Raw genomic sequence first — 14,046 nt, 5'->3', positions numbered from 1 at the left:
ATTAAATTAAAGACAACGTTATAATTTTATGTTCACAAGTACAAATTAGACTACATTAGTCAACTTCCAAAACAATATAAAAACTTTAAGGATAAAAATGTCAAATAAAAAGGTCTAAAACAAATGGGCCAATATATTTGTGACTTAATCTAAAAAATTACATTTAAATTTAGTAGTTCAATTGTAATATTATACGATGTTTATACTATTCTAAAAAATTATTAAAATTTGATATTTAATTTTAATTTTCTTAAAAAAAAAAAAGAACTGTCATCATTGTTACAAAATAGGAGACCTTTTTTTGTGGGCACTAGTGCATTGCATATGCACCAATCAGAGGGCCCCAATTTATATTTTTTGTGGGCACTAGTGCATTGCATATGCACCAATCAGAGGCCACAAATTTATATTTTTTGTGGGCACTAGTGCATTGCATATGCACCAATCAGAGGCCACAAATTTATATTTTTTGTGGGCACTAGTGCATTGCATATGCACCAATCAGATGGCCACAATTTTATACTTGGGATGGAAAAAGGGAAACCCCGTTGTTGTATTCAATGATGAAACACGCGTCCGTGTAAGGTGCAACCTATTATCTTTAATTGTAGCTGAGGAATCAACCCTCTAGCCCTGACATCAACAACAGACATCTGCCACACCAGATCTTTTGTCTATCTTATTATGAGACATAAGATAGATTTCTCTCCAGATAATATCTTGGCAGAAGATTAGTCCTTGACCACAGAGAAATTGACAGACTGTAAATTGCTCTGTCCCATGGTAGATATGAAAGCTAGCCACCTTTTTCCCTTGATCCCAATTTCAGCAGTTTAGATGATCCAATGAATTACCTTCCAGACCTCTAAAACACATTTAGCCTTTTCCACAGAGAATACTGTGGACATGATCTCTCTCTAGATTCCATATTGTTGTGACAAGTCACACATGCACGGACAGAGTCCATAGCCCCACTGAATTATACCCTAGCCTTTACAGCTTGTACAGGCTTTTAAAGGAGTGTTTTACAATCCCATGCATGCCATAAGCCTTCCACCAATGGACCTTCAGAGCAGCATCTCTAGTATTCTTCAAAGTATCTGCATAAAAATTGCTAGCTCTTCCTTTATTAGGGGGTCCAAATGATTGAGCCTTTAGTATATTATATATCAAAGATTGAAGACACCTTTTTTTTTTTTGACCAATAGATTGAAGACACCTTTAAACACCCTATTTTGATTCCCTACTAGTTGCTCTGATCTGATCTAGCTGGCCACCAATAGGCCCCTTATCCCAGTGCCGTTCTTGATTTTTTGGAGGCTCGTGGTGAAAATGTGAAATGGGCCTCTTTGTACACAATTTTAGTTTTACAAAAAAAATATTATAAATTTATGTACAGATGTTTTCCATTTACATATTCTTGAAAAATAATAATTTCATACAAAATAAAATAATATTACAGCTTGTACAAGCTTTGAACAATAAATAGTTAAAGTTGCAAGGCCTTTGATCATACAAGTTTTAAACAAAACTAATTAAAGTTGCAAGGTCCTTGGCCAACAAAAAAAAAAGGTTGCAGGGCCTTTGGAGTCTGGACATACAATCTTTAAAGAGGGAATGAACACTAAAAAAGAGAAACCCCAAACTAATTAAACTAATTACAGTAAACTCTAATTTTTTTGGAGAGGGAATGAGGACTAAAGAAGAGAAACCCCAAATTGAAATAGAATCAAAGAAGAGCTCTCGGGCTGAAGCTTATAGAATTTAAGATCCGATCCGTTGCAAGGAATAGAGGAAGAGAAAGTGAGAGGAGAGAGAGAGAGAGAGAGAGAGAGAGAGAGAGAGAGAGAGAGAGAGAGAGAGAGAGAGAGAGAGAGAGAAATCTCGTTCTTTTAACAAAAAGAAACTTTAATGTTTAAATTTTTCAATAGAGAATTGAAAGTTTAAAACATAAATTGATTTACTAGTTAGTTATAAAAAAATCAGTTTGGACTTTTTACAAATTTGAGCCTTTTAGAAATAAGGTATTATACACTTTTATAGGAATTGTATAAATCACATATTTTTAATTATAGTTTATATTTTTATTGTATAGTGTATATATATATATATAAATTTGGGGCCCTCCTTGAAGATGGGCCTTGGGCGGTCGCCCCTCCAGCCCATGCTCAGGGACGGCTCTGCCTTATCCATTTCTAACTAACTAAGGGCCTGTTTGGCAATGAGTTTAAAACTGCAAAAAACGCTTTCAGATTGGTAAAAATATTTTTAGTAATGTTTGGTAAAAATAAATAAAAGTGTTTATAGGTTATAAAAGCGCTTTTAAGAGTTTTTTTTTTAGATCAGAAAGCAATTGAAAGTGCTTTTGCATTAACAACTTAGAGTATAAATTATGAGTAATTAGATCTAAATGTATAATATGCAGTGTCAGCATTGTCGCTGATCTATAGTAAAACATAGTTTTTTTTCTTTAAGACATTAATCCAAATATCTTCAAATAGAGAGCTTCCTCCATTCATGGTGATTAAAACCTGCACATGCCTCTATATATCCTTGAGACAACACTATTGTCATCTGATTTAAACACTTGCCTCGTGTATACATGTATAGAATAATCGTCTCTTGTCAGATAGTACGTGAATCTAAGCTACACATTTTGTCAAGAGTACATTTAATCAATGATCTAGATTAATTTACAGTGTAACCAAAGAATATATTCATGTATATATGTATGTGTATATATAATATGTAGAAGATGAGAGCTCTTCAAATGAGATATATCTCATTTTAGCTAGGTATAATGAAGTATCACTTGTAGGACTCACTTTATATTGTAATTCGATAATAAGAGTCGCCTAATTTTTAAGACTCTATCCAAAGATCACAATTAGATAGCCTAGTTTTTACGGAGAAGATCTTTGAACAAAGACTTAGAAAATATATAGCTCTGATCATTGAACTACAATGTAAGGAGAGTAAATCTCAAAAGTGATACCTCATTATAACTAAAATGAAGATGCCTCATTTGAAAGGATCTGTGTAGAAGAGTATTCATACATAATTTATTGGTTCGTATTTTATAAGATACTTAATTCATAAAGTCCAAAGTCCGTATAAAATTCAAATGGTTAATAATACACGTGTCATTTAGTTAGATGGGGTCCAACCACTAATTTTCATTTATCGAATTACAACATATATATGGTCTTTTTAACATAGATAATTGATAAGTGCTTGAACTCTGCACATGTAATTGCGTTCAGTACGTACGTTCTAATAATATTCGTATAAGGTATGTCCACGGTACAACAATGAACTCCACATATTCTTTATTAGAATCCAGCTCATCGCATCGAATTGAATGGAAAATATTTTTTACCCATTCTTGAAACCACTAGTTTTTTTCATGCAGAAATTTTTTTATAGAACGATCTTATACATGGCGAGAAAGATATATATATATATATATATAACTTATAGAATTGTCGAATGAAAATTTTTTCCTTGTGAACAACCCCATTAGGACCAGTTTCACCACACTATACTTCACATACTTTGTTTTGGTAATTAACATTATACTTCATATTATTGCTAACAAAAAAACATTATACTCCATATTTTGTGTGCTGTAGTAACCATCAATCAGTGTTCGAATTCAAGCCAACACATTAAAGATTAGTTTTTGACTTTTTTCAGATGGCCTTATGCATACAAAAGCAAGTATATATATGCATGTTGAAATCTAAAGGGGTCCTTAGAAGGGATGTTTTGTATTTTGTATCTTTTTTATGACATCTTAGATACGGCCATTGATGATCATTGAGTCTTTTTTTTTTTTTTTCCTAATAGAAAATATATTCATTAAATTAATTGTATAATATGGACACATATAACACACAAGCAGATTTTTAATTATTAAATTTTAATGAGTTTATTTTTCTCATTTATATGTCGTCAGATTTGTTTGTATGTTATATAGTATTCTCATTATAAACGTACTCATCCTACAGATGAGAAGATAGGAGTTTTATAGTTGATGAGGGCCATAAATTAATTTGAACTCTCCAACCCAAAACCAACAATGTTATTGCGATCGATGCATCACTTTCTCTGCGTGGTGTGCTTGAAAACGAGTACTCGGTGTATTTAATCAGCAAATTAAATTGGTTGACATTTCGGTTCAGTTTTTATATATAACCAATAAGTCTCTGAATGCTGATAAATTTTGTGGATACAATCTTTTTCCAGAATAGGGAAGCAGAGAAGAGAATCCAAATGAATCAAGGACTTTATTATAGCACAGTTTTTTGGCAACCAATGCCACTTGCACTACCTGCACAGCAGGAAAAAAGGTTGAAGAAACATACACATGCATAAATCTTTTTCGTCGTTTACAACTTCTTTTTCTTTTCTTTTTTTCTTTTTCCATGAAAAGATTCACAAAATCCTTTTTCAATTGGTGGCACATGAGTAATGCTTGTCCCACTTACCAAATTAATGTCTAGTATGATATTTATTTACCATATCATCTACAACAATCTTTGACGTATATAAAACTCATTTATATATATATATATGTGAGTTATACATAAGTTTTACGTCACCGACATTATATGATTTGATAATATTTTATTTATTTTTATCTAAACTTATTTTAAATTTTATTTATTTTTAACAAATAAAAATACTGACATATCATTTAACATATCGTTTACAATATAATTTGATATTAAAATTTCAAAAAGTTATGATGACCCTAGTATCATTGTTCTAAGATTTTGAAGGATCTCACATCTGGCAACATTACTTATAGAGTTGGGACCCACTTGTAAAGTTGGTCTAACATAAATCTCACTAGCTTATGTGAAAGATATCGAGTAAAATGTGTTCGAAAATAATTTGATTGTACATCATAGAGAACTTAGAGCTATATAACTAACTAGAAATTAACCCAAAGGAGAAGAGAGCTAGTTAGCTAGGTGCAATTGCTGATACACCAAAAATGGATTCACAAGCTGAACCCAAACTTGAAATGTTCTTCTTTCCTTACATACTTGGTGGTCACTTGATCCCCATGATAGACTTGGCCAGACTGTTTGCATCTCATGGAGTGAAGGCCACCATTGTGACAACCCCTCACAATGTCATCCTCTTCCAAAACCCCATCCTCAGAGACCAGCAGTTGGGGCATGACATCGGCTTCCACACGCTGAACTTCCCGGCAGAGGAGTTTGGGTTGCCCAATGGCTGCGAGAACGAGCTCACCACCACCTCCTGTGACATGTTCATCAAGCTTTTTGAGGCTGCCATGAAGCTCCAAGACCCTCTTGGGAAGCTCCTCCGCGAGACAAGACCGGACTGTCTTGTCTCGGACAGGCTCTACCCTTGGACTGCAAATGTCACGGATGGGCTTGGAATCCCAAGGATTGTGTTTGATGGGAGTGGCTGCTTCTCTCAGTGTGTGGAAGACAGTCTCAGACTCTATACACCACATGAGAGTGTTGATTCTGACACAGAAGCCTTTGTTGTGCCTGGACTGCCCAACAAGATTGAACTTAAGAGGTCAATGCTGCCAGACTATGTCAAAACTGAAAATGGGTTCACTAAGTTTCTCAATGAGGCATTAGAGGGTGAACTGAAAAGCTATGGGGTTGTGGTGAATAGCTTCTATGAGTTGGAGCAAGCTTATGCTGATTTTTTTCAGAAGGAGATGAAGAGGAAGACATGGCACATAGGACCAGTCTCACTGTACAACAGGAGCAACATTGACAAGGTTGAAAGAGGGATCAAAACCTCCATTGATGAGCATAGTTGCTTGAATTGGCTTGATTCCAGAGAACCCAATTCAGTTCTCTACATTAGCTTTGGGAGCATGCCAAGGATCACTTCAGCACAGCTCTTAGAGATTGCTCATGGGCTTGAGGCCTCCAACCACCCCTTCATTTGGGTGATTGGGAGGATTTTAGACTCATCAAGAGGAAAGCAGGAAGTGGAAAGGGACTTGCTTCCTTTGGGGTTTGAAGAAAAGATTACGAAATGGAAAAGAGGGCTTATAATTCGAGGCTGGGCTCCTCAGCTTTTGATACTAGAACACCCAGCAGTGGGGGCTTATATGAACCATTGTGGATGGAACTCCATCATTGAAGGTGTCACTGCTGGGGTGCCTATGATCACATGGCCCTTCTCATCTGAGCAATTCTACAATGAGAGATTCATTCTCAATGTCATAAAGATTGGGATTTCAGTGGGAAATGAAGATTGGGTGCCATTGAAGGCACTGCCTAGAGTGACCATAAAGAGGGACAAAGTAGCCACTGTTGTGAACAGACTAATGGGTAGTGCAGAGGCTGAAGTGGCTGAAATGAGAAAGAGGGCAACAGAGTTTAGAGAGAAGGCCATGAAAGCTTTTGCAGAAAACGGGTCTTCTTATGCCAATGTTGATGCTTTCATAGCAGAGCTCAAGTCTCGCCGGAAAGGTCAAAATGGTAGTCTATAAGCAACCAGTTTGGGGATGGATGATGATCATCAAGGCCATAGCAGCAGCTTAGCTGTTGGTGTTGGTCAAAATTCAAAGTTAGGGTACGTTTGTCTCCTAATCCCCCCAAACCTTTTGCTATTTTATTTTTGCTTTCTTTCTTTTTTAGTTTTGTATTTTTTGTGACAAAATATTTTGATTTGGGAAAAGTATGCACTTTAAGGCAGCACCATTGAATCACTATCCAGGTGTAATCGTTGTGCACTTTTTTTGGCAGCACCATTGAACCAATAGGGTCCTAAAAATTGAGTGTGTTTTGAGTGTGAGTGCTTGTCGTCCTCTTGAAATGAGTTGGTCACTTGGTCCCATTTGGCAGGCAAATAATTGGCCTGTTGGAACTTGGAAGGTACGAAGTTCTCTTTCATCAATAAATCATTACCTCGACAGGGAGGTAAGTTGTCATGGGATTACTTGGAGATGAATCGGATGATTGATTAATTGGAAGAATGTACTTCAAATCTAAATATACCTATTAAACCAACCCCGTAGTTTACTTCTTCTACTACCCTCACTGTTTGATTTCATTTCTTATGTTATGTATTAAGATCATCAAAGTAATACAATGATCATGAAATCATGTTAATCTCCTTTATTTCCTTTTAATTTTTTTTTTCTCTTATCCTCCTTTATTTCCTTTGTTCTATTTAAATATAAACTTCACCAACTTTATGATTTCATTGAGGAACAAGTTTTAATATTACAAACTAGGGACTTTGACTTGTATGTGTTACTTAGATTGGGATCTCAATCCTCCTCCACATGTTTTATTTAATTTGGGGCAATCCATCTCTAGTCAAAAGTGAGATTTTTTTTTTTTTTTTTTTCCATTTGGATTTCTATTTAATTTTAGGTCAAAGTTGAAAAGTCAACATTAATGTCCCCAGATTGACTAAGCGGCTCGTAGGTCTTAAAACTCTTATTAATTTCAATATATATATATGTGACTAAAGTGAAAATTATCTATGTGATTATTAGTGATTATGTGACACTCATCAATGTAATTTGACACAATTTAAAAAATAAGGCAGTCCATTTGTTGGAAAAAGGGACCTGACCGACTTAAATACATCAGTAGAGAAAACATGACTAGAAGATTTTATGAAAATCATAAATCATAAATCATGCAGAGCCATGGACTTGTATGTTGACTTTATGCCAATCATTTACTGGTTATGTCATATGTTACATTTCATGGTTCTCTTGCTTATAAATGGAAAAGAAGCCACGCCTTTAATTTTGTTCTTCTAGTGATGTTATAACTATAAATATTGAATTTATTTGTACGATATAGTATTGTAAAATTTTATATTTCATGCATGATAGAGCATTGTGATATATAATGAATATCTACAGGTGGTTTACAAGCGATACACAATAATATTAAATCATATAAAAAAATCTATAAAAAAATTGAGAGTAGACTTAGCAGCCTTATGCAGTTTAATTAATTGCTTATACATTTTTTTAACAAATAAATGAATCATATGATTCATTAGAATAACACAATATGTTACAATCATCTCTTCTAAAAGAAAAAATATGTTACATTCATGATTCATCGTATAAATGAATTAATTGTTCAATTATGTGCTAATTATTTGATTAAAAAGTCAGACTCTCCAACCTTTTACAGTTTTACTTAACGAGATTAAGAGATAGAATATAGCACAGTTGGTGAACAAGATTCATGCCGTACGGGTGAGACTATTATTAACCCACATGGATGATGTACCCAAAAAAATGCTCACATGATATGTATGGTGACAAAGGGGCATGTGAATATGTGATTGTGGGGGTTGTACATAGACAGATTATATTCAAGGACGTGCCAATATTTATCATTGTAGAAATATAATGGAAAAATTCGAGCAAAAAGACGTGACATTACCGCTCATTCATAGTTAAAAATGTGATATTCAAAATGTTCTAATTAAATACTTCACTTTCTTACAGTTCAAACAAAGATCTTCTGTCAACTCTATTATAACATTCATTAAAAATTAGTAATGTGCAAGAATATAACCAATTTTTAGGAATAAATGTGTAAAAGTAAATTTTCTTCTAACAAATTATTAAAAAAAATTAAACTAAACTAATTTAAAAAAATTAAACTAAACCCACCACCCAAGCCCTCCCCTTTCCCCCACCCAACCCCGGCCCTCCCCTCTTACGATGCATTATTTCTCAATAAGGTTGGTTTCATGTGTTGCAGGTTCCACCTCAGCGTGAGAGGATGAAAAACTCTCTAATACAAATAATATATCCAAGCTCATGATATATCTTTGACTTTACATGCATTAATCTTATAGAAATATTAAACCCAATTTGCAATGAACTCACATTTAACTGAGATTTTGACGTGCTATCCCATTCCCATATATGAGATGATGAAGGGTTAGGATGCCACGTCAATATTCCAGTTACATGTAAATTCATTTCCTGTTGTCAAAAGCATGCAGTGCAAAACAATTGGCTCACACTCTTTGATTATGATATGTCATGATTCACGACAAACCTCGAAATAAGTGACATCTTTTCTGGAGTATCATTGGAAGAGAAAGTTAAGAAAATAACTTACAGGTTATCCGCATTAGAGGGACATATGTTAAGAAAGTTATAGGGACATATGTTATCCCCATGAATGAGAGAGAGAGAGAGAGAGAGAGAGAGAGAGAGAGAGAGAGAGAGAGTAGCTGGCGTACCTGCTGTTGCAGGTAAGTTCTTCTCGAAAGTTAAACATGTGGTTTTTAATTTTTTGGTGTGTTGGGCGGCTTGGGCCCAATTAAGCAACTCATTGCGCACTTGTTCTGTTCTTCACTTTAATTTGAGGCAGAGGTGTACAAAAGGCCCACCCAGCTCGTTTAAAACGTCTCATTCATGTTTTCGTGTCGTGTTCGGATCAAGGAATAAAATTTCGGGTTTCGAGGAAATTTCGATGGAAATTTCGATGGAAATTTCGACGGAAATTTCGAAGATTTTTAAATTTCGACAAAAATTCGACGGAAACGATGGAAATTATTATCAAAATACGGAAATTTTGAATGAAACTTCACAATATGTTTATTTAACATATTATCTACTACATTGATAAAAAACATTGAAAAAAACCAAATTATATGGTAGGTTTCATGTGATATGTGATGAATATAGTGCGCGCTGGAGGCAAATACTGTTAAATAAAATTAGTATAATGAATAAATGAAATTAGTATATTCTTTATACTTTATAATCTATACACTAAATCCTAATATTAAACTCTATATAGCCTAATTTTATACTCTATAATTTATACACTAAACCCTATATATTTTATAATGTATACTCTATATTGTTTAGAAAATTAGAATATAATATATGATATTAGAGTTTAGGCCTTTTAGGATATTTTAAATTATTTTTTTATATAAAAATATATTAGATTTAAAAACAACTAAACAAAACCCCAAAACGGCCAAACGAAACTCCAAACATTTTTTTTTCTTTCCAATTGCCAAAAGGCCCTAAACCCCAATCAATCCTAAATCTTTTTTTTTTTTTTCTCTCCTTTTCTTTTAATTTTTTTTTTCTTTTTTCTTTTCTTTTCTTGTTTTCTTTTCTTTTTTTCTTTTCTTTTTTTCTTTTCCTTTCTTTTTTCTTTTTTTCCTTCTTTTCCTTTTTTTTTTTCTTTCTTTCCTTCTTTTCCCATCTCCTTCCAGAAATATCAACTCCCTAAAATGGCCACATTTTATGTTGAGGAAATAAAGTAAGTGTAAAAAGAATGAAAGAAACATAGGTGGGGCCCCGAGCAATGAGAGTCGTTGGTTTGCGTGACTGTATTGTTAAATCAAATTGGTAAGAAGGCAGTCAGTATCTCGTCACTCTCTTTCTCTTGCTTTTGTTAAATCAAATTAAATCAAATTGGTCTCTTTCTTTGTGGCCCGTCCACAGTACCCAAGTACTCATCAGGCTCTTCCTTTTCCTTTCCTATTTCCTTCCTTTTCTCCCTGTAAGCCTTCATCCAGTGGCTACTCTCCTGTAAGTCTTCCTCCAGTGGCCATTCTCCCCGTAAGTCTTCATCCAGTGGCCACCTTCTCTCTCCATTTCCATTATTTCAGTTACCTTTTCTTTCTCTCTCCCTCTAACTCATCTAATCTCTTCTCTCTCCTCCCTCTCTTCTCTCCGCGCCGATCTCCTCTCCCCGGCGACGACAGGCGACAAGGCCGGCTCTCCTTTTTCTCCCGTCTCTTCCACTGGTCGCTGCCTCCTGTCTCCGTCAAAAATTTCGCCGAAATTTCGGCGAAATTTTTCGAAATATTTGTAATATAGTGTTAAAATTTCCATACCCTAAAAAATCGAAATTTAACACCTTGGTTCGGATTGATTTAATTATTTTAAATCTTAAGCCTAACCTATAATGGGTCGAGTCAGGTCAGTTTAATCATTTTAAACCTTAAGCCCAACCCGGCTTATGGTCCAGCTCATAATGGATCGTGTCACGTCAGATTAGACAGACCCAATTATTTTAAATCTTAAGCACAGCTCATAATGGGTCTGGCCAGGCCGGGTCGACTTGATTAATTAATTTAAGGCTTTTTAGCAAGATGACCACCTGAACTTTGACTCGATTTGCATGTTACCACTTAAATTAAAAATTGAAGCAAATTGTCCATGAATTAAATTTTGCTTACAAGTTACCATCTCCATCCAAATCCTCATGGATTTTTTGGTCTTTTCATAGAGAAGAACTTGGGTGGGGAAGCTTTTGCCACCTCACCATGCTGAGTGACAAAGCCCAACCAATTACAAGTGGCCACATGTACAACTTTTTTTTTATTTCTCTTTTCATATTTTTAAAAACTTTGAAAATTAATTAAAAATAGTTCTAGACTCAGAAAAATACACGGAAAATTCTTACGAACTCATTTTGACTAATAGTAATTTACTATGGAGTCAAATTATCAATTTGTCCTCTGAGAATTTCCAGAAAATTTTGAAAGTCCAAATTTATTTAAAAATTTTAAAATACTCTGAATTCTTTAAAAATTCATAAGATAATCTCCCGAACTCCAAAAAATACACGGTATGCACCATTGGTCTTCTAAAAACTAACACTACCTTTCTCATGAACACTTGCTACCCAAAAGACCGAGAGGTCTTAGAGGAAAATAAATTCAAACTCCGGAATGTTAATTTTTATGAAAGATAGTGTTATTAGGGTAGCAAGTGTTCACGAAAAAGGTAGTGTTATACCAACAGTGAGCTTAGAAAGGTAATGGTAAATTGAAAAAGGTTGGGTATCTCTTGGTCGGCCGCAGATCATTTGTCCCCAATTCCCTTGACACTTGCAAATAATAGCTTGACACTTGTGCAACACAGTACCAGAAGAAAAGAATGAGCATGTGGAATAGTTTAGGTCAATAGGCAATTCAATACAAGCCTCTTGACCTATTTTTTAAATTATTGACTTGCTATCAAAATGTTTTGTTGTATTGTTTCAAGTCAATAGTATAATTAATGCCTATATATTTTTTAAAAATATTTTTGCATATATTCTTACAAATTAAAATTTAGAAATTTAATTATTTTAAAAATTATACTAGTGCAAATATTGTAATGAAAATTTTTAAACGAGTCCAGTGTTTTTTATTTAAATAATTTTAATTTAATATTCAAATTTAAATTTTCTATTTTAAATTATAAAGTATAAAATAACAAGCCTATTATTAAAAAGGGTCTATTAATTATTAGGTACTGACACATTTTTTTATTACTCAAAACACACCAAAAGCCTTATACTTTCTTTGCGGGCCATCTTCTACAAATCTGGGCGTTCATGGTCTCTGTTTGTATCAGACCCTTTCTCTTTCCCCCTCTCTTCTCTTCTTCCCTTCCTCTCCCTTTATCTCTCTTCTCTCCTCTGTCCATCTCTCTACTATGTTGCAGCTTAATTGAACTAGTTCATATCTCGAAATCTTTATCAAAGAAACTGGGTAGTACTAGTGGTCCCTCTAATTAATTGAACTCCAAAAAAACTGCAGTTTCAGTTCACAAACTGCTTTCAGTTCACTTTGCAGTTTCAGAAACTGCAGTGTCACTTGTAGTTAGTAATTGCAACTGCAAGCCTGCAGCTCCAATAAACTGCAGTTTCATTTACACTGCAACTACAAGCTTGCAACTCAAATAAACTGCAGTTTCAGTTCATTTGCAGTTTCTGAAACTGCAGTTGCAACTCAAATAAACTGCAGTTTCTGAAACTGCAACTCCAATAAACTGCAGTTTCAACTCTAATAAATTGCAGTTTCTGCAGTCTCATTTCATTTACAGTTCCAGAAACTGCAGTTTCAGTTCACTTACAGTTCTAGAAACTGCAGTTTCAGTTTCAGTTCACACAAACTGCAGTTTCTGCAGTTTCAGTTCACAAACTGCAGAAAGTTCACTGTAAAACAGCAGTTTTTTATGTAGTTCCAGAAACTGCAGTTTTCTGCAGTTTCAGAAACTGAACTAAACAAAAAAATCAAGAACCTAAACATAAATCGGCGAAAGGGGTCGTGCAACTCGCTGATCAGGAAGTCTGAGCTCTCGATCTTGCGACGTTGTCCAGATCGATCTTGCGACGTCGTCCAGAGAGAGAGAGGGTGGGCTGGTGGTCAACGCAGGTGGGGGATGGAGTTACTGATGGAGGGAATGAGAGAAAGGAAGAAGAAAAAAAAAGAAAGAGAAAGGAGAAGGAAAAAAAAAGAAGAAGAAAGAGAAACGGAGGAAAGAGAAGAGAGAATGAGATCAAGGTGGGTAGTGGGAAGTATGGGTTGAGTGCATTATAATATGGAGAGAGAAATCAAATGCAGTGACCTAATTCTTAATAAAGTGACCTAATTGTTACATTTTATTGATCATGGTATTACATATTAAAAACAATAACTAGTATGTAGCTTAGGGTAATTAATTCTATTAAAAACAATACAACACAAGATTCTCCAACAAATTTTTAAGCTCTCATAATCTTAAATATTTTCTTTCCTTAAAAAAAATAAACAAATTAAATGTGATATTCATTATTAAGAAATTAAATTGTGGAAAAGTTTTTTATACACGTCCACAGGACTAGCGATTGTTGGAAGCATAATTCACCAAGACCTTATTAAATGAGTGAGGCATAGTTGATATAAGATTCTTGGTCACAAATTCTGAGTGAGGAAATTACCAAGAATTATGATAAATTCTCATTAATGATCACAAATACGGTCGAAATAGAACCATGTGGGCAAGTCTCACGCAATGGGCCTTTGCCACCTGTCAAGTGAGCAGCTTTCTTTCTTCTTTTTTTTGGCCAATTAGCAGCTTTCATTCTTCAGCTGCTACTTTTTGTCAGCCGTGGATCCCACTCGTTTTATGGTTCTGTTGAGGTCATTTGGCAAATTTTGGCGAAATTTTCGACTGGAGCCAGGGAGGCAGCGGCCAGAGGGAGAGATGGGAGAAAAAGAAGAGCCGGCCTCGTCGCCGAGGAAAGAGAAGAGAGGAGGAAGAGATCGACT

General features: G+C 34.6%; 1 protein-coding gene across 2 annotated transcripts; it reads left to right on the top strand.

Annotated features, from left to right (window-relative positions):
- The first annotated feature begins 4,893 nt into the window (after positions 1-4,893).
- On the top strand, positions 4,894-7,163 carry LOC147276723 (putative UDP-glucosyl transferase 73B6). Of its 2 annotated transcripts, none has more exons than XM_086254792.1 (2): positions 4,894-6,579; positions 6,852-7,163. In XM_086254792.1, the coding sequence occupies exon 1, from the start codon at positions 5,003-5,005 to the stop codon at positions 6,494-6,496; it is 1,494 nt and encodes a 497-aa protein (XP_086110918.1). In that variant the 5' UTR covers positions 4,894-5,002; the 3' UTR covers positions 6,497-6,579; positions 6,852-7,163. The 2 variants fall into 2 exon arrangements, with proteins under 2 accessions (XP_086110918.1, XP_086110917.1); XM_086254791.1 differs by having other exon boundaries at positions 6,753-7,163.
- The last annotated feature ends 6,883 nt before the right edge of the window (positions 7,164-14,046 follow it).

Source organism: Dryas octopetala, chromosome 8 (assembly GCF_963921425.1).
Source record: "Dryas octopetala chromosome 8, drDryOcto1.1, whole genome shotgun sequence".
Taxonomy (NCBI): Eukaryota; Viridiplantae; Streptophyta; class Magnoliopsida; order Rosales; family Rosaceae; genus Dryas; species Dryas octopetala.
The sequence above is the reverse complement of the archived record's forward strand: the minus strand, read 5'-3'. Positions and strand labels throughout refer to the sequence as shown.

Coding starts and splice junctions, on each gene's coding strand:
- LOC147276723 (XM_086254792.1), top strand. CDS start 5,003: ATGGATTCACAAGCTGAACCCAAACTTGAAATGTTCTTCTTTCCTTAC.